The sequence below is a fragment of the Entelurus aequoreus genome, linkage group LG14, assembly GCF_033978785.1.
Source record: "Entelurus aequoreus isolate RoL-2023_Sb linkage group LG14, RoL_Eaeq_v1.1, whole genome shotgun sequence".
Lineage (NCBI taxonomy): Eukaryota > Metazoa > Chordata > Actinopteri > Syngnathiformes > Syngnathidae > Entelurus > Entelurus aequoreus.
In genome coordinates, this window is record NC_084744.1 from 43577632 (window position 1) to 43603125 (window position 25494).

The 25494-nt window shown below is 39.3% G+C and overlaps 1 protein-coding gene across 5 annotated transcripts in view; it reads right to left on the minus strand.

Annotated features, from left to right (window-relative positions):
* LOC133664922 (dedicator of cytokinesis protein 9-like) overlaps positions 1 to 25494 on the minus strand; it is a 270243-nt gene that overhangs the window by 16545 nt on the left and 228204 nt on the right. For 3 of the 5 annotated variants that reach the window (XM_062069949.1, XM_062069947.1, XM_062069948.1), the window contains exons 38-47: positions 24703 to 24839; positions 22953 to 23068; positions 14932 to 15069; positions 12995 to 13177; positions 9554 to 9667; positions 9266 to 9481; positions 7371 to 7428; positions 7185 to 7291; positions 4450 to 4572; positions 4258 to 4371 (exon numbers count right to left, since the gene is read on the minus strand). In XM_062069949.1, coding sequence (XP_061925933.1) covers positions 4258 to 4371; positions 4450 to 4572; positions 7185 to 7291; positions 7371 to 7428; positions 9266 to 9481; positions 9554 to 9667; positions 12995 to 13177; positions 14932 to 15069; positions 22953 to 23068; positions 24703 to 24839 — 1306 coding nt within the window. The remainder of the gene's footprint in view (positions 1 to 4257; positions 4372 to 4449; positions 4573 to 7184; positions 7292 to 7370; positions 7429 to 9265; positions 9482 to 9553; positions 9668 to 12994; positions 13178 to 14931; positions 15070 to 22952; positions 23069 to 24702; positions 24840 to 25494) is intronic. The other 2 variants (XM_062069950.1, XM_062069946.1) reach the window with 1 other exon arrangement.

Genomic DNA, 25494 nt, shown 5'->3' on the forward strand with positions numbered 1-25494 from the left:
ACAGCTGTTGCCATGTAATCAGGGAAAGTCCAAATAAAAGAGGAGGCGTACAATCTTTCGTCAGAGCGTGGTGGGAGACTGTTCAAAGAGTACAGCCCAGACGTTTCTCCTCAATTGAGCTAAATTGAATTCTGTCTCTGTTTAATTCCTTGCTTCTTTGTCTGTTTAATAGATGTCATCAGTGTTTGAACCTGACATTGGGGGTTAAATCACCAAAATGATTCCCGGATGCGGCCACAGCTGCTGCTCACTGCTCCCCTCACCTCCCAGGGGGTGAACAAGGGAATGGGTCAAATGCAGAGGACAAATTTCACCACACCTAGTGTGTGGGTGTGACAATCCTTGGTACTTTAACTTTAACTTTTAACTTAACTTATCATATTAACAGAGGACTCCTGCAACTTTAGTGCTGAAGGAGACGCTGAGGCGGCACGTGACGCAGCTCTGATTGCATTAGCAGAGATTAGAAGCGCCTAAAAACCCGACTGCAGTCCTACTACCGTGGTGGCTATCACACTCATTTACCTCAGCCTCCGAATCGGTAAAATGGTAAGGCTACGGGGCATGTAGAGCAGAAATTCAAGGTACCGTTATTCAATGACAGCTGGCTCGGACACCAGGTGACCATGTGAGTGACAGGCGGACGTAAACACACCCAGAAACCCTGAATCTGTACCACCCAATGAAATGAAATGCATGTAGAAATTGAAGAGCGCCATGCACCGTATTTAGAAGCTGCAAAGATGGTTTTAACAGTCAATTGCAGTAGCAAAAATGCATTTAAAAAAAAAACACCACCACCACCACCACCACACAAGGGCAGCCTGGAGGAGCTCACAACTTCACAACTTACCGCTGCCTTAAAAGAGGGCAAAAGAGCAAAAAAAATGCATTAGTTTGATGAATGAAGAATTAACAGAACCTGTGCTGATATGTGAAGAGGAAATAGATGAAGCAAGGACATTTTTTGAAGATTATCGCAATATCACGTTTAAATTAGGGCTGTCAAAATGAACAAGTGACCTCATGTGAAAGACTATGAAGTCTTCTCTGTTTGGAACATGATCTGGATTGTCTCCAGCATGTTTCTGAGGGTACACATACAGTATGTCCAACTACCTCATCAAGTGAGTTTGCCAAGCTGATTGTTGTACTACATAATACATTTGATATGAACACAAACTAATAAAGAAATCATTATATAATATTTAACAATAAACTACCGTATGTTTCGGACCATAGGGCCCACCGGATTATAAAGCACACTGCCGATGAATGGTCTATTTTCGATCTTTTTTCATATATAAGGCGCACCGGATTATAAGGCGCATTAAATGAGTCATATTATTATTATTTTTTTCTAAATGTAAAAGACTTCCTTGTGGTCTACATAACATGTAATGGTGGTTCTTTGGTCAAAATGTTGCATAGATGATGTTTCAGAGATCATCTTCAAGACGCTTTCTGACAGTCGCTTCAGGATGCGCCGTTTTGTGGGCGGTCTTATTTACGTGGCTCACCTTGGACAGCGTCTTCTCCCCGTCATCTTTGTTGTAGCGGTGTAGCGTGCAAGGACGGGTGTGGAAGAAGTGTCAAAAGATGGAGCTAACTGTTTTACTGACATTCAGATTTTACTTCAATCAATAACAGAGCAGCATCTCCTCATCCGGAAACAACAACACTGGAAATGTGTCCCGTGAAAAACCGTCTGACTGGAACTCTAATAACTAAAGTTCCTTGGGTGAACAATGTATAATAATGTAAACTCACTACTGTTTTAGCGCTTTCATGGCGAGTTTACTGACAGATATAAGTAAGAACTTTACAATACTTTATATTAGAATGGCAACAGCGGAGCATGAATGTCCCATAACAAGAAGATAGAGAAAAAAGAAGCTTCGGCACAGACTACAAAGGCGGATGCGCGCAATTTTTTCAGGATTTATGCAGATCCCAAATACAGATCAGCAGGTACCCGAAGGTAAGAAAAGTTGCTTTTGCATAATATTGCGAAACAAAACGTCAGATAATATGTCTTACCTTATACACACACCATAATAATACTCCTATGTAGAAGCACAGTACAATCCATCAAGCGGTGCGGCTTCATAGTTTACCAAAGTCCTACTAAAACATTTTGCTATATTTTTGAGCTCTTATGGCTGAAATTTACAGCATATTTTAAGCAGATTTAAAAAAAAAAGTTGATCGTATTTATATTATTTACATGTGAATAATGCTGTATAATAGACTGTATTTATATTATTCACATGTGAATAATGCCGTATAATAGACTGTATTTATATTATTCACATGTGAATAATGCTGTATAACAGACTGTATTTATGTTATTCACATGTGAATAATGCTGTATAATAGACTGTATTTATATTATTCACATGTGAATAATTCTGTATAATAGACTGTATTTATATTATTCACATGTGAATAATGCTGTATAATAGACTGTATTTATATTATTCACATGTGAATAATGCTGTATAACAGACTGTATTTATGTTATTCACATGTGAATAATGCTGTATAATAGACTGTATTTATATTATTCACATGTGAATAATTCTGTATAATAGACTGTATGTATATTATGCACATGTGAATAATGCTGTATAATAGACTGTATTTCTATGATTCACATGTGAATAATGCTGTATAATAGACTGTATTTATATTATTCACATGTGAATAATGCTGTATAATAGACTGTATTTATATTATTCACATGTAAAAAATACCTAAGTGTTTGTTTATTGTGAGCGAACTGTGGTGCTGAATTTCCCCCAGGGATCAATAAAGTACTTTCTATTTTTTCCATCAGCGTGCGCTACAATTTAGGTTATAGTATAAAGTAGCCCACTATGTTTCAAAATAACAAATTTCTCTCTGGGCAGGAGATAAATCCGCCGACAGCAAGACACATAAACAGGATAAAATATAAATAATTTTTTGCTTTAATATTTTGTAGGTTTCTTTCTCTTCTTTTCTCCACTTTGTGAACCTGATTGCAAGCCGGAGGATGTGAACTCGTGACACGACCAAGAAGTGCTGCGAAGGCCAGACCCTCCCAAAAAAACGTTGCTCCAGCTGTGGCTGAAGGACTCTTTCCATGACCCACACTCCCTGCAGCGCATGGGCCGGGTCATTGGAAAGATGCAGCCGCTCAATTGGGACAGGACAATCGACTCCATTAGGTTTGAACTAATGTTTCCGGGATGACATAACAAGCAATTTAATTGGAGACAAAGCAGCCAATCAGAGCGTAAATTTGTCCTGTTCTGATTAGTTGCCTTTTTGACACAAATATAACGGTGTGTCTAAACTTGCCGAGCGCACAGCAGAAATCTGAGCGAGTGTAGAAAAAAAGTTGAACGCCCAGAAGGGTGAGAGAGCGTATCGGTAAAATTTGAGTGTTAATATCAATAATAGCAAAAATTGTGCACAAAATACATTTATGTTCACTCAAACATTTTTTTTTTTTGCTTGAGTTCAATAATTTCCAAAATTTGTCTGTGCTTGCAAAACATATTTTTTGCGACCTCAAAATTAAGACAAATATTAAGCCATATTTTCTTATGCAAATTTAATCATGCAAGCAAGTAATCACCTGTGATTAATCATCCATCCATCCATCCATTTGCTACCGCTTGTCCCTTTTGGGGTCGCGGGGAGTGCTGGAGCCTATCTCAGCTGCATTCGGGCGGAAGGCGGCGTACACCCTAGACAAGTAGCCACCTCATCGCAGGGCCAACACAGATATATTAAATGTATATATTGGGGGTGGTGGAAAAGTTCACAAAATCCACGGTGCGGATGTTTTTACGGTTTTGTGAGATAGTTTTGTGTTCAATTTAGTGAACACTGTTGGTTTTTAAACACCCAGGATACCGTATCTCCCAATGTTGCACCGTTACCATATAATACTTGTGGTTCTTACACAAATGTATCTTTAAATTAAACTTACAACTGGCACCTAAAGTTTTGAGTTTCTGACCCTTGAATGGAATGCAAGAATTCTCATATTTATTGATACAACACATCATTGGACAGTTGTGACCAGTATTTGAAGTAAAACCATAATATTTTTACATAACAATGTACCAATAATGATCAATCCAAATTCCAATTGTGATTAATCTGATTAAAAATGTATCATTTGACAGCCCTAGTTTATGTATAAAAAAATGTAATCACCACTAATACAAATATTGGGATCAAGTCATTGGATGTTTAACTCACCTGGCCAAAGAAGGCCACTCTGAAATAGGTGCCAAGTAACCTCTTGCCTGTGTGCATGACCTCGGTCACCTTGCTGTACGCCCGATGCAACGTGTCGTACAGATGGGCTAGTTTCTGAGCGGGGAATTAGAAAAGTGGGTTATACCAAACAACCAAAAGTCAAAACAAGCCCCTGTTTGGAAGACTCTCTACCTCAAAGTCCCTACGCTTCTCATAAATGGGAATGATCAACTTGTAGATGTCGGAGATGAGCTCGTAACGCTCGGCTTTCCACAGGCCGTCGGCACACTCCTCCAAAAGCTCCACGAGGACATCCTAAGGAAAATATTGACAGTAACAATTACTTTTAAGGTTTGATCGGACAGCTTGAGCATCATTTCATAAGGTGTATTGTTATAAAGTCAGTCATAGAGGATGCACTAATTCAATCATAACCAATAGCCAAGAGAACATCAACATGTTTTTATATGGTTTTGAGACCTGATAAACAGTCACCGACTCCTATAAAAAGCCACAAAAAGCTTACATTTAGTTTTAATTAATAAATAAATCTTTTTTTTAACCTGTCTTTCCAGACACATGGGCAAATTAGATGGTTTCTCTGGATGCCCCACACATAAATCTGTAGTGCAGATACTTCTCTTCTTGCATTATCTGCGTTTAACTACTTTACATATTTGAATATATTTAGGGTTCCGTGCAGCCGGACCGGATCATGAGGGAATAGAAAGAAGGAGAAAAAAAAAGCTAGAGGGGGAAATTAAGGGGACAAGACAGAGAAGGACAACAACAACAACACCAGAATTACATCAGCAGATAAATTAAAGTATTCATAAAAAATTTTTTTTTATTGAAGTAGACAGTAAAAACACAGTATTGACAATGAACATTATTACACTATAATTGGAACAATAATAATATTACTAGTAATAATGTTGATAATGAATAAGAACATGTATTTGTTTATAAATGTCTGTGATGATAATGTCAATGAGGGATTTCTAATCACTGCCATGTTGGAATTGTTATTAATATTGATACTGTTGTTGATATTATTCATTTTTGTTTGACTACTTTTGGATTGTTTTGTGTCATGTTTGTGTGTCCTCTCAATTGCTCTGTTGATTGCTATTCTGAATGTTGCTGGGCCGGGTTTTGGAATTGGAATTGTATTAAGGGACAAGCGGTAGAAAATGCATGGATGGATGGATGGATTATTTTGTTGGATTGATTAATAAAAAATACATTAAAAAAAAAAAAGAACATTTATTACCATCCATCCATCCATCCATCTTCTTCCGCGTATCCGCGGTCGAGTCACGGGGGCAGCAGCCTAAGCAGGGAAGCCCAGACTTCCCTCTCCCCAGCCACTTCGTCCAGCTCCTCCCGGGGGATCCCGAGGCGTTCCCAGGCCAGCCGGGAGACATAGTCTTCCCAACGTGTCATGGGTCTTCCCCGTGGCCTCCTATCGGTCGGACTCGCCCTAAACACCTCCCTAGGGAGGCGTTCGGGTGGCATCCTGACCAGATGCCCGAACCACCTCTTCTGGCTCCTCTCCATATGGAGGAGCAGCGGCTTTACTTTGAGCTTCTCACCCTATCTCTAAGGGAGAGCCCCGCCACCCGGCGGAGGAAACTCATTTTGGCCGCTTGTACCCGTGATCTTGTCCTTTCGGTCATAACCCAAAGCTCATGACCATAGGTGATCGACCGGTAAATTGAGAGCTTTGCCTTCCGGCTCAACTCCTTCTTCACAACAACGGATCGATACAGCGTCCGCATTACTGAAGACGCCGCACCGATCCACCTGTCGATCTCACTATCCACTCTTCCCTCACTCGTGAACAAGACTCCTAGGTACTTGATCTCCTCCATTACCATGAATTTGTTAATTCATTATGATGATATATTATGATCATTTCTGTGCAATAATCATGCTCTTTAATCAGTATCTTGATTCCGTGCGTCTCACCTGCCACCTACCATATTTTTCCGATTATAAATCGCAGTTTTTTTCATAGTTTGGAGCGACTTATGTGCGAAATTATTAACACATTACCGTAAAATATCAAATAATATTATTTATCTCATTCACGTAAGAGACTAGGCGTATATCAGCAATCGTCACACACACACGTCAACCTATAGAAATTTGGCGGGGGCGGGTCATGGCAGAAGTGCATTGTGAAAAAAAAGATGCTCAGCACAGCTTCACAGCAACCGGGAGAATGCGCCATGCAACTTTTCTGGATGTCATTGGATGGATCGACAAAGCATGGGCTTCAGTGACAACCGAAACCATCCTGTCCGGATTCAGAACGGCTGGAATAATCGGAACGGCAACGATGACTCTGACGTAAGCGACGTACCGATAGAAGAGGAAGCGGCGCATACCTTTGGAGTTGGCAGAGTTGTATGAAGCGACACTGAGGAAGAAGATTTCATGGGATTTAGCGATTAGGAGTGACAGATTGTTTGGTAAACGTATAGCATGTTCTATATGTTATAGTTATTTGAATGACTCTTACCATAATATGTTACGTTAACATACCAGGCACGTTCTCAGTTGGTTATTTATGCCTCATGTAACGTACACTTATTCAGCCTGTTGTTCACTATTCTTTATTTATTTTAAATTGCCTTTCAAATGTCTATTCTTGGTGTTGGGTTTTATCAAATAAATTTCCCCCAAAAATGCGATTTATACTCCAGTGCGACTTATATATGTTTTTTTCCTTCTTTATTATGCATTTTCGGCCGGTGCGACTTATACTCCGGAGCGACTTATAATCCGAAAAATACGGTACATGATTTTGTTGGCATAAAAATAGATAACTTAATAGAACATTCTACATTTAGTCTGTTTAATTAAAGATGTTGAAATGAATCAATGAAAGCAAATGGAAATAGTATAAATCATGCAAGTACTTCATTGAAATGGACATCCTGCATGCCGACGTCCTCCAGCATGGCGGCCTCCTCGTCGATGTTTGGAGTCACTACTTGGAACGCCGAGCATCCTTGTGTGAACATGCCTGCATCGAGAGTGACACTGCGTGTTAGCGACCCAATCACGCTCGGTGACCGCTATAATGCCACAAGCAAGCATGGTACCTTTCCTCCTCAGGTATTCTGCCACCAGCGCTGCCACGTGAATGTAGCACATGGCCGCCTGCAAGCAGGGACAATACAGTAGTACAGTCAGGGAAATGAAAGGTACCTCATTTAACCCTTGTGTGGTGTTCAGGTCTGTGGGACCCTTTTCATTTTTTTATTAAAAGGAAAATGATACAATTAATTAATTTTTCAAACTGAGACTCACTGACTTTGGCTCATTTTCTGTGAAGGACATATATCAGAATACATATTTAATGACCACACACCATACACCCCCTTACACATTTCTATTACATATAAGATGTCCGGGTCCAGACCTGTCTCCCATTGAAAATGTGTGGCGCATTATGAAGCCTAAAATACGACAACAGAGACCCCGGACTGTTGAAAAACTTAAGCTGTACATCATGCAAGAATGGGAAATTGGGAACAGGTGGGTGCCATGATTGGGTATAAAAGTAGATTCCATGAAATGCTCAGTCATTCACAAACAAGGATGGGGCGAGGGTCACCACTTTGTCAACAAATGCCTGAGCAAATTGTTTAAGAACAACATTTCTCAACCAGCTATTGCAAGGAATTTAGAGATTTCACCATCTACGGTCCGTAATATCATCAAAGGGTTCAGAGAATCTGGAGAAATCACTGCACGTAAGCAGCTAAGCCTGTGACCTTCGATCCCTCAGGCTGTACTGCATCAACAAGCGACATCAGTGTGTAAAGGATATCACCACATGGGCTCAGGAACACTTCAGAAACCCACTGTCAGTAACTACAGTTGGTCGCTACATCTGTAAGTGCAAGTTAAAACTCTCCTATGCAAGGCGAAAACCGCTTATCAACAACACCCAGAAATGCCGTCGGCTTCGCTGGGCCTGAGCTCATCTAAGATGGACTGATACAAAGTGGAAAAGTGTTTTGTGGTCTGACGAGTCCACATTTCAAATTTTTTTTGGAAACTGCGGACGTAGTGTCCTCCGGACCAAAGAGGAAAAGAACCATCCGGATTGTTATAGGCGCAAAGTTGAAAAGCCAGCATGTGTGATGGTATGGGGGTGTATTAGTGCCCAAGACATGGGTAACTTATACATCTGTGAAGGCGCCATTAATGCTGAAAGGTACATACAGGTTTTGGAGCAACATACGTTGCCATCCAAGCAACGTTACCATGGACGCCCCTGCTTATTTCAGCAAGACAATGCCAAGCCACGTGTTACATCAACGTGGCTTCATAGTAAAAGAGTGCGGGTACTAGACTGGCCTGCCTGTAGTCCAGACCTGTCTCCCATTGAAAATGTGTGGCGCATTATGAAGCCTAAAATACCCCAACGGAGACCCCCGGACTGTTGAACAACTTAAGCTGTACATTAAGCAAGAATGGGAAAGAATTCCACCTGAGAAGCTTCAAAAATGTGTCTCCTCAGTTCCCAAACGTTTACTGAGTGTTGTTAAAAGGAAAGGCCATGTAACACAGTGGTAAAATGCCCCTGTGACAACTTTTTTGCAACATGTTGCTGCCATTAAATTCTAAGTTAATGATTATTTGCAAAAAAAAAAAAAGTTTCTCAGTTGAAACATGAAATATCTTGTCTTTGCAGTCTATTCAATTGAATATAAATTGAAAACGATTTGCAAATCTTTGTATTCTGTTTTTGTTTACGAATTACACAACGTTCCAACTTCACTGGTTTTGGGTTTTGTAGTTAAAACTATAATGGCACTTCAAGGCAAAACAGTCCATAATGGGAAGAGCATCAAGTTGTACACTTCCAGAAGGAACCACCCCCTGCATGATGGTTGATTCAGTGCTGTTATTCAGGCATATGCATAATTCCCTGAGAATTAAATAAACCAACACCTTCAAAAGAAATGCCCCAAATTCTACTACAGACCTCTGACAAATCTCCATTTTTCACATGGATTCGAGCCATGCTGTCCAGCCAGGTTTTTCGGAGCTCCGGTGTGCTGGTGTAAGACTTGGCCAGGCTGTACTGGAGGTCCACCAGCATCTCTGGATCTCTCTCGTGCTCCTTCATCTGAGCGGTCGCCATCAAAACGGTTCGGATACGTTTGGTCAGGTCTTTAACGTCTGACGGGAATGCAGTGTGCTGTTGAGGGAGAAATTGTTTTTTAGCTACGTCATTAATCACAACAAATAATAAAAACAACAGTTTCCTGACCTTCATAGTTCTGTCACTGTTGGCACAGTTGTTGATTATGGATAAGGAATGCTGGAAGCGGGTACTCCCAATACCGATGACATCAGCTATCAACTGACTTACAGCAATCACCACCTGAAGTGTTGGAACATAAATAAATAAATAATAAATGATAAATGGGTTATACTTGTATAGCGCTTTTCTACCTTCAAGGTACTCAAAGCGCTTTGACAGTATTTCCACATTTACCCATTCACACACACATTCACACACTGATGGCGGGAGCTGCCATGCAAGGCGCTAACCAGCAGCCATCAGAGGCAAAGGGTGAAGTGTCTTGCCCAAGGACACAACGGACGTGACTAGGAAGGTAGAAGGTGGGAATTGAACCCCAGTAACCAGCAACCCTCCGATTGCTGGCACAGCCAATGAATATCTAAAATGGATAAACACATTTTAAGTGTGAAACATACACAACTTGTGGACGACAAAGCAGACGGCAAACAATAAGGAACTATTTGGTGGGGTTTATTTCAGTAATTATAATTAATTATTACTGTTATTAGTTATAATAAATTTAAACCCTGCAGTAATTTGACAAAGAGCAATGAATATGTGCATTTACTGCCATATACAGTAGTGTCTACTTAAAAATCTGGGTGGTGTAAAACGAGTAAAACATCGAAACAGTATTTGTCTGACAATTTCTGTTACAATGAACACTTAAAACATTGATAACAAATTCATAAAATCACAAGTTGATTCCATTTGATTGAACACAAAATAATCCCTAAAACATCGCAACAACATTTTACGCGACTTTATGAAAAAGCTGCAGCAAACTCAAGCATTTTGGTCCGCAACAATCGCAAAAAAGGGATTGAAATATGCTGTGGAAAATATGCTTTTCAGGAATTAGGTGTGGCCCCAATTGTGTTATGCTCCTTTAAGGGGTGAAGGGGGGCTCACTTTGTCGCATTTTGAAAACCTTTAATGTGGCGAATTACAAGACATTTATTACCTTATCAATCAAAAACAACAAGTATTTCAGCTTGAAGTGAGCATGAATACACATTTTAACAACTACAGTTACAACATACAATCTGATTATAATGCTACTCAAAACACACCAGTGGATTTTTCATTTCAATGAGCCAAAACATGCATTTATTTTGCAATTTTGCCAATCCTTCATAATATTTATGTGAGACAAGAACACGTTTTTCTTTTTTTATGCAGTCCCTCTATTTTGCCTATAAAGATCTCTAAAAACACCAAAAACAACCTCCATCAACGTTTTATATACATTCTGTAAATACATATGTAATGTAGAAAGGCACATTAATAACATTGAATTTTTGTCATTTTAAGCATATGGCGGCGTATTAATTTCACAGACTCACGGAGGATGAGCTACAAGTTTTAAAAGCGTGTCGTGTGCTAAACAGATCCAGCTCTGGTGAAACACTAAGCATCATGCAGCAGCATTGCTAAGTGCTAAACAAGAAATACCAACTAGAAACGTAATAAAACAATCACTTACTGTACAATGTCTGCTCTCAGTTATATTTTATTATTTATTATCACTTATCGTAATTTCCCCTCTGGGATTAATAAAGTACTTCTGATTCTGATGCCGACTGATGGGACGTGATATCTTACCGTTTAGACGAAGAATGAATCATAATTCTCCCATAGGTATCGCTATCTCTCGGTTTAAGTTGAGTGTCAAAGTTGACCAACTTCTGGGTTTATGGCAACATCCTTCTACTATCCTGGTGAGAGGCATGATTTATAATCTTGAATTGACTTTCATCAACTCAGAGGCGTTGCAGCAGCAGCAGCAGGTCAGTATGTCAACACTGTAGCTGCATAAGCTAGTTAGCTCTCTGTGATCACGCTGAAAGTAGTGTGTTAGCGCTTATATTAACAATATTGCTAATATCTGGTTGATATATATATATATATTTATATATATATACACACTATATTGCCAAAAGTATTTGGCCACCCATCCAAATTATGAGAATCAGGTGTCCTAATCACTTGGCCCGGCCACAGGTGTATAAAATCAAGCACTTAGGCATGGAGACTGTTTCTACAAACATTTGTGAAATAATGGGCCGCTCTCAGTGATTTCCAGCGTGGAACTGTCATAGGATGCCACCTGTGCAACAAATCCAGTCGTGAAATTTCCTCGCTCCGAAATATTCCAAAGTCAACTTTATTATAAGAAAAGTAAAGAGTTTGGGAACAACAGCAACTCAGCCACCAAGTGGTAGGCCATGTAAACTGACAGAGAGGGGTCAGCGGATGCTGAAGTGCATAGTGCAAAGACTTTCTGCACAGTCAGTTGCTACACAGCTCCAAACTTCATGTGACCTTCCAATTAGCCCACGTACAGTACGCAGAGAGCTTCATGGAATGGGTTTCCATGGCCGAGCAGCTGCATCTAAGCCATACATCACCAAGTCCAATGCGAAGCGTGGGATGCAGTGGTGTAAAGCACGTCGCCACTGGACTCTAGAGCAGTGGAGACGCCTTTTCTGGACTGATGAATCACGCTTTTCGATTCGTTTGGAGGTTGTCAGGAGAACGCTACATTTCGGACTGCATTGTGTCGAGTGTGAAATTTGTTGGAGGAGGAATTATGGTGTGGGGTTGTTTTTCAGGAGTTGGGCTTTGCCCTTTAGTTCCAGTGAAAGGAACTTTGAATGCTCCAGGATACCAAAACATTTTGGACAATTCCATAGGATGGCACTTCAAGTTCATATGTGAGTAAAGACAGGTGGCCAAATACTTTTGGCAATATAGTGTATATATATATAATATTCATTGTTGGCAGTTTATGGTTATTTTTAGAGGGCTTTATGGGCACAATAGATTACTCCATTGGCTGCATTGTGTGTCACCTTGTACTTGCAGTATTTTACGAAAAAAGAAAAACATATGTGTTCTGTTCTTGTCTTACATAGGGATTGCGAAAAATTGGCAAAAAAAAGCTTTCAAAAGAAGTGCAGTTCCCCTTTAAACAGGACAATGCTACAGTACCTTATTAACTGTATTATTTGATCATTTACTGTATATTGTCACATGATGCCACACCATCAGTTGACTTGCGTGTTCATCAGTGTGTGTTGACAACTTGACATATTATTATATGTTGAGGTTCCATAACTTTGTATGAGTCAAACTTTTAAGAGTTGCAAAAATATTTGGGAGTTTAAGAGAAGCAACAATAATAGTGCAGAAAATAATCACACTGTAATAGGAATATGATGATCCATTGTGTTTTACTGTTAAGGTGAAAACACTGCTAATGTAAGCAATGTCCAATGATAAAACTACATTGAGATGTTCAAAGTGTTTTTTCATTGCATTTCTTTTTTGCCACGAGACGCACAGAGAGTCCGCATTAAATATGAAGACACAATTCATAATGTTTGAGGGAGATTATCCCACCTGCAAGTGCGTCCGGACAAAAGACTTGCGCCCCGTGTAGTCAAAGTTGCTCTTCATTAGAAAGTAGAGCAGGTGGGCTGCGTCGCTGCGAATGGAGCTCAGTTTGGAGTTACAGCACTTCAGGATCTCATAGCAGAACGCAGCACACATGTCAGCACGGCCTTCAAAAAATGTGCAGGGAAACTGAAAAGACCAAAATGTCATGAGATGCAACAACGGTGTTGTAATGAACACACACACACACACACACGCGCACGCACGCACGCACATATTCTTGTATTTGTTACCTTCTTGAGACCTCAGAAAAATGCCTCCCTCTTTAGGACCACCCTTTCTAGATATATAAAGATTTGTATTTATAAAATTAACAATATATACATACTATGCAAATATAAAGAAACTTGTTGTGAAAAATGAGTTGGTGTGTCACAAGAAAAAGGTCACAATTTCACAAGAAAAACTTAGAATATTTGGCAGTATTATAATAAAAGTCGTAATTTTACTCAACGCAAGTCAGAATTTTACAAGAAAAACTGAACATTTGTGCAATATTATGATAAAAGTTGGAATTTTACTCAATAACAATCGCAATTTTACAAGAAAAGCCTAAAATTTGGGCAATTTTATGAAAAGAGTCGTAATTTTACTCGACAAAAGTCACAATTTTATAAGAAAACTTTAAAACTTTGGCAATATTATATTAATAATCAGAATTTAAATTGGCAAAATTATGACAAAAGTCATAATTTCACTCCAAAAATGTCACTATTTTACAAGAACAACAAAAAAATTGGCAATATTGTGATAAGTCAGAATTTTATATGACAAATGTCACCATTTTGCATTAAAAAGTAATAATTTTACATTAAAAAGGTAATCATTTTACAAGAAAATATGGCAATATTACAGAAACAGAAAGAATATGAGAAATTGTTCCCAATTTTATAAGAAAGAAGTCGACACATTGTGAGAAAAAGACTGCTTTTAGTTAATTCTTTTTGTTGTTGAATTTTTTGTGTGTAATTGGTTTTTAATTTTCGAGTTATTACAGTATGTCTCTACATACATTTTAATATTTATTTTTTTAAATTAATTTTGGCCAAATGGGGAGCATTTAAATTTCTTACACACACTTGTTATTTCATATGTTGGCCAGAGGGGGAGCACTTCAAACTTTTACAGACACTTGTCATTTCATATGTTGGGCAGAGGGGGAGCACTTTTAAAACCGACACACAGTCAATTAGAAAAATCCCTCCTTTTTTTGTGACCACCCTCATTTTGATAGATGTCCCCACCAGGGGTGCAAATGAGATCTCTATTTTTAGTTTTTTGTAATGTGCTTAAGTGCCATGACAAAGGAGTCACGGACCACAGATGGTCCCTGTGCCGGACTTTGGGCAACCCAGCTGTAGAAGCTAACTGTTAATGGCCACTATAGTCTTAGTACCGTAGAGTATTTGTTCATCCTACGGTCACATATGGGACGCGGGTTGTCTTACGTCAGCACCGGAAGTCGTAAAATCAGCTGTTCACCTGGCGGGGGTTTTTCGGGGGATGAATAGGGAAGTCGTTCTTTAGCTAACGTCTTGTTTTATCATATATCGCTGCCTTTGCACCTGTCAAAGTTTACTTTTGTATGCACAATAAATCAACAATAAACCCTGACTTTGGAACAATGTTCACAGACTCTAGTATTTGGCTCTCTATTAGATGCAATGGTTTTCTGTATTGGGACCATGATTTATGTCTTAACTTGTTCACACCTCTTCATATGGAAGCTACTTTTCCCTGTTGATGTCTCAAGAAGGGTAGAAACACACACACACACACACACACACACACACACACACACACACACACACACACACACACACACACACACACACACACACACACACACACACACACACGCACACGCACGCACGCACACACACCTTGTAGATGAACGTCCGCAGCGAAGTGAAGACCTGCTTGAGGGCGGTTTCGGACTGATTTATGCGCAGAAAACAGAGGTGGACTTCAAAAACCTTCTTCATCAGTGGACTGTGGCCATGCTCGGTGCACAGTTGGGTCTAGGATCAAGAGCAAAGGCGGATGATAGAACTTCTTTCAATAATAGACCTGACATTAGTGATACTCATGTTGCTGGAAAATACTCCTATATGTAATACAGTCATCTCTCGCCACAAAAGAACATTTTACACGTTTTTGGACGAGATCTATCATTTGTTAAGCATAGAAATGGCTGAATGAACTAAAAATATCAACACTACAGTAGTGTCGGCCACTAAATGACACCAAATCAGTCAGAGTGCCTTTTATGATCGTGGCTATTGTTGGATCAGCATTAGGCAGAACTACTATATTGGATTAAAGGAGTGTAAAGGTGACTATGATGGTGTTACTTCATGTCTAGAGGGCTCTCATAATGTTAGAAACTGTATTTAGGTCGCAAACAGATTTTTTTATGCTGAAGCTACAAAAATATTCCATTTGTAATAAATATTTGCTACTTCACGGAAACTAATTGACCAATTAACAGCGAGTAACGAGGGATTACTGTATAGTGCCCAAACCATCATGATAACACACTGTGCTTTTGGATATGGACATTAAAAATGTATATATTCTTTTTTTTTTTAGATTTTAAATGTTTAACAACACTCATCCAGCAGTACGCATTGAAATGTTGGTAATGTAAAGGCTTGAAAAATACAACACCAAAACAAGGGGAAGAAAACAAACAATAGACCAGTGTTTTTCAACCTTTTTTGAGCCAAGGCACATTTTTTTGCGTTGAAAAAATGCGGAGGCACACCACCAGCAGAAATCATTAAAAAACGAAACTCAGTTGACAGTAAAAAGTCTTTGTAGCAATTGTTGGATATGACTTTAAACCAGTGGTACTTAACCTGGGTTCGATCGAACCCTAGGGGTTCGATGAGTTGGCCTCAGGGGTTCGGTGGAGCCTACGCCACGGAGGTCAAGTAACACACAACTCATCGTGTAAATAAAAACTTCTCCCTATCGTCGTATTATGGATACGCAGAAGTCACACTGGTTTTCAGGTGTGTAATTTGTTGTGAGTTCATGCACTGTGTTGGTTTTGTTCTTTAAACAAGGTGATGTTCATGCATGGTTCATTTTAAACACAAGTAAAAAAAACATATAACTTTGTCTTGAATTTGAAAAAAATAACATTTTATTTTTCACTAAAGAAGGGTTCAGTGAATGCGCATATGAAACTGGTGGGGTTCGGTACCTCCAACAAGGTTAAGAACCACTGCTTTAAAGCATAACCAAGCATGCATCACTATAGCTCTTGTCTCAAAGTAGGTGTACTGTCACCACCTGTCACATCACACCCTGACTTATTTTGACTTTTTTGGTGTTTTCCTGTGTGTAGTGTTTTAGTTCTTGTCTTGCACTTCTATTTTGGTGGCTTTTTCTCTTTTTTTGGTATTTTCCTGCAGCAGTTTCATGTCTTTCTTTGAGCGATATTTCCCACATCTACTTTGTTTTAGCAATCAAGAATATTTCAGTTGTTTTTATCCTTCTTTGTGGGGACATTGTTGATTGTCATGTCATGTTCGGATGTACATTGTGGACGCCGTCTTTGCTCCACAGTAAGTCTTTGCTGTCGTCCAGCATTCTGTTTTTGTTTACTTTGTAGCCAGTTCAGTTTTAGTTTCGTTCTGCATAGCCTTCCCTAAGCTTCAATACTTTTTCTTAGCTCACCTTTTGTTTATTTTTGGTTTAAGCATTAGACACCTTTTTACCTGCACGCTGCCTCTCGCTGTTTCCGACATCTACAAAGCAATTAGCTACCGGCTGCCACCTACTGATATGGAAGAGTGTTACACGGTTACTCTGCCGAGCTCTAGACAGCACCGACACTCACTATTCACTGGTGTGCCGCGGCACAGTGGTTGACAAACACTGCAATAGACGATACATATTTCGATAATTTTAAATAAATGAAATTAAAGATGTGTACCACTCCCATGACTACTTTATGTATTCATTATGTGTTCATTTGTTCAAATTCTCACACTCTTTGCACACTTAAGGGTAAAAATATTCAAAACATGCACCCCTCCTGTGTGTGCTAATATTTTTCTCACACCACATGTTGGCGCTGTTTTGAAGTATATCCACAGGCTTGACCCTTATTGCCAGTTTGACATTTCCCACACAGCTTAGTGGCCTCTGTAATCCACACACCGTAACTCAGGGGTGTCCAAACTTTTTCCACTGAGGGCCACACTGAAAAATCAAAGCAAGCCGGGGCCATTTTGATATTTTTTATTTTAAAAACCAATACAATATATGTATAAAAAATATACATTTAGGCCTCCACTCAGACTTGATCTCAGGGAACCCCAAAGGGTTTTGGTCCAAAAGAATATAAAAAATGGGTCATTATTCAGTATTATTATTTGTATTATTATTCAAGTTTTAAATCTCTAGATCAACATTAGGTCTATCTGTCAATATGAAGTTTTTAAAAATTTAAGTTGTATGCTCTTTTTGTCAAAGAAAACCCTGTTTTTTTAGGGAAAAAACTCAAAATATGCAATATTTTCACCCAAATTTTTTTTAAAGTGGAATATTTGAGATTATATAATAATTGGAGCCTTAAAAAGGTCAATAACTCATAACACCATTGATTTTAATTCATTATTATTTTTTTGAGCATCCATCAATCCATTTTCTACCGCTTGTCCCTTTTGGGGTCGCGGGGGGTGCTGGAGCCTATCTCAGCTGCATTCGGGCGGAAGGCTGGGTGCCACCCTGGACAAGTGGCCACCTCATCACAGGGCCAGCACAGATAGACAGATAACATTCACACTCACATTCACACACTAGCGTCAATTTCATCATCATCATCGGCAGTCACTCGTAGTCGAGTATGACTGTCCTCAGAATGGATGGATTCCCATTCGGGAGGACGCCTGCGCGTGACGTCTTTTAGCGTGGGGAGACTGATGCGCCTGCAGCCACCACACGGTCCTTGGCAGAGAGGGGCCTTGATCCAGTGGCATGGATCCATGACGACTGGAGACCACCCTCTGTTGCAGCCTTCATCCGCCTTCAGTGCCGTTGTGACATGCAGTGTCATCCTCCGCCACTTCCACCGTTGAGGTCTTTGAAATGCTATTCTACCCATAGCTGGGACCCTGACAGGTACTACCACCCCGGGTCAGAGTGGACCTGGGAGCAATGATGACTGAGGGGTAACTCCACCTTCCCCAAAACTCCAGAACTCCCGAACTAAAGCCTCACTTTTAAACCCATGGTAGCTTACATCAAAGCTACAAGCTACAAAGACAGAAAATAGACTGCGAATCCAGGCCCAAAAAATATGGAGAAAATATATTTTTCATTTCATTTTTTAATTAGTGTAGCAATGACACTGAAAAACAAATCACACTAAAATTATTGGGGATCCAAAAGGGTCCTATTCATTAAAGTGTTAAAAAATAAAAAATGTTTACTGTTTACTTTTAACACAATAATCTGGAGATCAATTTCAGAACTGTCCGTCAATATAAGTTTTATTGTTGTTCATGTTTTTTGTTTGTTCGTTTAAGGCCCTTCTTTAAAAAAAAAAAAAACAGCTCAGTTTTTTATACGGCAAACGTAATTGGAGCCTTGAATAGGTCAATAATTCATAATGACGTTGATTTTGATTCTTTTTTTTTTATTTTTAAGAAAGAAACAGCCTGCATGGCAGCTTTGTGTTATTAGAGTAAATATTGCAACATTTTCATGTTACATTTCACCTGTTTGCTCTTTTATACTACTTTTTTTTTTTCCATCGTATTTTTAAAATGTGCCGTGGGTCCGCTAAAAAATGGCCTGCGGGCCGCAAATGGCCCCCGGGCCGCACTTTGGACACCCCTGCCGTAACTGAAGGGTGTTTGCCAAATCACGACAAAGTTTGGTAGATGAGTAAAACACAAAAAGGACTTTGCAAATAATTTCCTCATTTGTCTAGTGATTAGACAACTTTGTGGATGTCTGTATTACATGTATTTTCCAAAGCATTTTGGGCCTGATCTACTAAAGATTTGCTTGCAGACTTGATAGCAAACACAAAGCTGATCTACTACGCTTGTGCAGAGGATTGTGTCCCTTCGGTGTGCAAAAAAAAGAAGCGCAACCCATTTAACGTGTGTGTCTTCAGAAATATGCAGAACATATGCTGATCATCAGAACGCCCAGAATACTGGGAGGAGAGAATGCAAATATAACCATTTACCACGCTCTGTGTGATTTATCAAGACTAAATCTGTTCTGCGGGCGCCGTTTTGCATCTGTATTTAGTACATCTGAAATGTGCGTGCAAACTGTCAGCTGCGCCGCAGCTCCATTTTATGTAAGCTTGTCAAGATATATAGACTGTAAAAAAATTCAGCAATATCATTTTATAATTTCATAACTGCTGGATGACTTAAGGGGCTGATTGAAACATACTAAATTGATGAGGTTTTTTTAATTACAATTTTCATATATATGAAAAAAACTTTTTGTAATGTACATTTTCTTGTGTCTGGAAAATTCCAGCGCACGCTCGCAGTTAGTGCCAGTCTCTAATGGGGGCGCAGCTTTAGCGCGCTGAAAAAGTGTGTACCGTTGCAGATGCTCAGCAGGACTGCTTCTAAAATGGTCATAAAAAGTGGGACATAATGGTCTGCTGCATGTTTTAAAACATATAAAAAGGTCACAGGTAGGACCTGCATGATTACATGAATGTGCTGTAAATAAGCGTCTCCATGGTGAAAGCTGCGTAGTACATACAAAAACCAAATTTAAATAGGGCGGTCTGCACAAGTTAATAATTGTACCTTATTTTCCGGACCATAGGGCGCACCAGATTATAAAGCGCACTGCCGATTAACAGGTTTATTCATGTCTATTTTCATACAAAAGGCGCACCGGATTATAAGGCGCATTCACGGGGTCATATTATTAATTTTTTTCTAAATGTAAAAGACTTCCTTGTGGTCTACATAACATGTAATGCTGGTTCTTTGCTCAAAATGTTGCATAGATTATGTTTTACAGATCACCTTCAAGTCGCTTTCTGACAGTCTCTTCAGGATGTGCCGTTTTGTGGGCGGTCTTATTTACGTGGCTCACCTTCGACAGCGTCTTCTCCCCGTCATCTTTGTTGTAGCGGTGTAGCGTGCAAGGACGGGAGTGGAAGAAGTGTCAAAAGATGGAGCTAACTGTTTTAATGACATTCAGACTTTACTTCAATCTATAATGGAGCAGCATCTCCTCATCCGTGGCTCACTAGTGCAACAACAAGGCCGGAAATGTGTCCCGTGAAAAAACGTCCGACCGGAACTCTCTAATAACTAAAGTTCCTTGGGTGAATAATGTAAACTCACTACACCGGTATGTTTTAGCGCTTTCATGGCAAGTTTACTGACATATATAAGTAAGAACTTTACCCTACTTTATATTAGATTATGGCAACAGCGGAGGATAAATGTCCCATAATAAGAAGTTAGAGAAAAAAAAGAAGCTTACACTGGCGGACGCGAGCAAATTTTCAGGACTTATGCAGATCCCAAATACAGATCAGCAGGTACCAGAAGGTAAGAAAAGTTGGTTTTGCATAACATTGCAAACCAAAACGCCAAATAATATGTCTGCTAATAGGTACAATTTTGCGGTCCTTATACACACACACCACAATAATCCTCGTATGACTGACTAGGGTAGCCGTAATGCGCCGACAATCCATCAAGCGGTGCGGCTTCAAAGTCGTACTAAAACATTTTAACAGATTTTTGAGCGCCGTGTGTATATTTTCAATGGAACATTTAAAGTTTTGGTGTGGTTTACTGGCGCCATATCGCGGTCTACACGCATCTCTTATGTGTGACTGCCATCTACTGGTCACACTTATCATTACGCCATGTGCCAAATAAAATTGCTTCGAGGTCGGTAAGCACAACCAGAATGATTCCGTACCGGGTTATAAGGCGCGCTGTCGAGTTTTGAGAAAATGAAAGGATTTTTTAAGTGCGCCTTATAGTCCGAAAAATACGGTACATGCAGCCTTGAAAATCACACACAACATGCCCACTAATAGTACACACAATTTTATAGTTTGCACATGGAGTTCAGCCCGTGATTTGGATCTTAGTAGATCAGGCCCTCAGTGCACAACTGATAGGAAGCGCCACATTTGTACACTGCAAAAACTGAAATCAAAGTAAGATGAAATATCTCAAATAAGGGTGATATTTGCTTATTTTCTGTCTGATAAGATAATTCTTCTCACTAAGCAGATTTTATGTTAGAGTGTTTTACTTGTTTTAAGTGTTTTGGTCCTAAATGATCTCAGTAAGATAATACAGCTTGTTGCTGAGATTTTATGAGCTATATTGAGTAAAACATGCTTGAAACTAGAATATCAACTGTTGCAAAGCTGTGTCATCAACACTCACAAGTATAAAACTACTTTTTCAAAGTAATAATTTCTTATTTCAAGCATGAAATACAAAATCATGACTTTGACACAATTTTGTCTTATAATTAAAACAGATGACAGCCAAATGGACTTTGATGTTTTATTTTCAATGAAACAATAGAACATATGTACTCATATAGTAGTACAGTTGGCACAGTACAGTAAACGGACAGTTAATATTTAAACATTTAACATGTGACATTTCTAACAATTTTGAACAGAAATAGTTCATGCACATTCAGATAAATTCTTCAAAATTACAATAAAAAATGTTTCCACGATTCGATTCTATATCGATTCTTGGGGTCATGATTTGATTCAAAATCGATTTTTTTTCAATTCAACACGATTCCCAATTCAAAAGGATTCTCCATTCATTCAATACATAGGATTTCAGCAGGATCTACCCCAGTCTGCTGACATGCAAGCAGAGTAGTAGATTTTTGTAAAAAGCTTTTATAATTTTAAAGGACAATGTTTTATCAACTGATTGCAATAATGTACATTTGTTTTAACTATTAAATGAACCAAAAATATGACTTATTTTATCTTTGTGAAAATATTGGACACAGCGTGTTGTCAAGCTTATGAGATGCGATGCAAGTGTAAGCCACTGTGACACTATTGTTCTTTTTTTTATTTTATAAATGTCTAATGATAATGTCAATGAGGGATTTTTAATCACTGCTATATTGAAATTGTAACTAATATTGACGCTGTTGTTGATAATATTCATTATTGTTTCACTACTTTTGGTTTGTTCTGTGTCGTGTTTGTGTCTCCTCTCAATTGCTCTGTTTATTGCAGTTCTGAGTGTTGCTGGGTCGGGTTTGGTTTTGGAATTGGATTGCATTGTTATGGTATGGCTGTGTACTGTTTTGTTGGATTGATTAATTGAAAAAATAAAAAAAATTTAAATAAAAAAAAATTAGATTTTTTAAAAATGAGAATCGATTCTGAATCGCACAACGTGAGAATCGCGATTCAAATTCGAATCGATTTTTTCCCACACCCCTGATATATATATATATATATATATATATATATATATATATATATATATATATATATATATATATATATATATATATATATATATATATATATATATATATAATTGACTGAAAGAGCACGCACTTGGCGCGATAATGTCATGTTTTCGATGGGAAAATGCAAGAAATGTAATGCCGAGCGCATATCATTATGTCAAGATAATGGCACTAGCATTTACTTAATTTAAGAATATTTTTCAACATATTGAGCAAAAAGGTCTCATATTTGTTTTTTTTCTACCAAGAAAAGTGCACTTGTTTTTAGTGAGAATATACCCATTTGAAGGTATTTTTGGGTTCATTGAAGTTAGCTAATTTTACTTGTTTTGGAAAGTCTTGACAAGCCGAATTTTCTTGTTCTATGTTTTTTTTCTTGTTTTTGAACACTGATTTTTTGCAGTGTACATCTTACCTTGAAACTCATGATAAAGACACTGAGGGTGTCCAGGACGGTCAGGCACACCTCAGTGGCGATGTTGGCCTCCAGCACCGAGTGGTTCAACACATCTGCATCCGAGTGACTGTAAGCTAAGAAGAGCAGACGGCTGTAGTATGTTCACATACCATTTTATACACAATAAAAGGTGGCACAATGAATGTGTTATTTGACTTATTGCTGTTAATTGACAGGCTACTTTTTTGGACAAAAGAGTGCGAACTGGAATAAGCGCATACACATCTGGCAAGCTTGTCATGAGAAAAGCAAAGTGATGTTAAAGTTAATCGTGCTAATTCAACCCAGGGATCAGAGTTTGCTATCAGCTTGCCATCTTGATACATTCTTACTAGAGATGTCCGATAATAGCGGACTGCCGATATTATCGGCCGATAAATGATTTAAAATAAATGATAAATGGGTTATACTTGTATAGCGCTTTTCTACCTTCAAGGTACTCAAAGCGCTTTGACACTATTTCCACATTTACCCATTCACACACACATTCACACACTGATGGCGGGAGCTGCCATGCAAGGCGCTAACCAGCAGCCATCAGAGGCAAAGGGTGAAGTGTCTTGCCCAAGGACACAACGGACGTGACTAGGAAGGTAGAAGGTGGGAATTGAACCCCAGTAACCAGCAACACTCCGATTGCTGGCACAGCCACTCTACCAACTTCGCCACGCCGTCCCTAAATGTAATGTAAAAAAATGTAATATCGGAAATTATCGGTATCGGTTTCAAAAAGTAAAATAAATGACTTTTTTAATTGCCGCTGTACGGAGTGGTACACGGACGTAGGGAGAAGTACAGAGCGCCAATTAACCTTTAAGGCACTGCCTTTGCATGCCGGCCCAATCACATGACATATACGACTTTTCGCACACACAAGTGAATGCAATGCATACTTGGTCAACAGCCATACAGGTCACACTGAGGGTGGCCGTATAAACAACTTTAACACTGTTACAAATATGCGCCACACTGTGAACCCACACCAAACAAGATTGACAAACACATTTCGGGAGAACATCCGCACCGTAACACAACATAAACACAACATAACAAATACCCAGAACCCCTTGCAGCACTAACTCTTCCGGGACGCTACAATATACACCCCCCGCCCCCTCCCACCTCAACCCCAACCCGCCCACCTCAACCTCCTCATGCTCTCTCAGGGAGAGCATGTCCCAAATTCCAAGCTGCTGTTTTGAGGCATGTTAAAAAAAATAATGCACTTTGTGACTTCAATAATAAATATGGCAGTGCCATGTTGGCATTTTTTTCCATAACTTGAGTTGATTTATTTTGGAAAACCTTGTTACATTGTTTAATGCATCCAGCGGGGCATCACAACAAAATTAGGCATAATAATGTGTTAATTCCACGACTGTATATATCGGTATCGGTTGATATCGGAATCGGTAATTAAGAGTTGGAGAATATCGGAATATCGGCATAAAAGCCATTATCGGACATCTCTAATTCTTACCATGCTCTACAGATATTCCAAGAATACTTGAAATCTTTTTTACACTGAAAGCACAAAGAAACTTCAGTAAGAGACGTGTCACAATGTAAGAAATAACTAAAAGAAGTAATTTTTTGGGAGGATAGCGTTCCGGGTGATGATGATGATGATGTTGTTGTTGAAAGCATGAGCAGGCAGGCGTTTTATTTCAGTGTTTTGGATGACAAATAAAGATTAGGGAGCACTTACTGTGGTTAAAAGTGTATGCGTTATCCAGGCTGCTGAGCTGCTGTAAGCGGGCATGCATCATCCCCGCCCTGTTACGGGACACGGGCAGAGTCTGAGACTTCCGCTCATGCGCTACGTGTCCTGCCCCGTCCTGGTTCCTGATGAGGAGACCGGACAGACATGGATGAGTGGCTGACAAGCAGGTTAGGATGACTCTTGCACACTTGGTTACACTTTTGAACATCATCCGGAAGTTCGGGAAGCCAAAGCGGGATTTTAAGTCATGACAGAAATAACCTCAGGGTCATAGTGTGGTGTAGTTACTGTATAACAGTCAGTCAGAAGGTAATGGACATGAACATCACGGCAATACTAGACTTTTATTGGAATCACTGAATAAATACACTATATTGCCAAAAGTATTTGGCCACCCATCCAAATGATGAGAATCGGGTGTCCTAATCACTTGGCACGGTGTATAAAATCAATCACTTAGGAATGGAGACTGTTTCTACAAACATTTGTAAAAGAAGAATGGGCCGCTCTCAGGAGCTCAGTGTGAAATTTGGTGGAGGAGGAATTATGGTGTGGGGTTGTTTTTCAGGAGTTGGGCTTGGCCCCTTAGTTCCAGTGAAAGGAAATTTTAAATGCTCCAGGATACCAAAATATTTTGGACAATTCCATGCTCCCAATCTTGTGGGAACAGTTTGGAGTAAGACCCTAACTCATCCAACATGACTGTGCACCATATTTGCCAACCCTCCCGATTTCCCCGGGAGACTCCCGAATTTCAGTGCCCCTCCCGAAAATCTC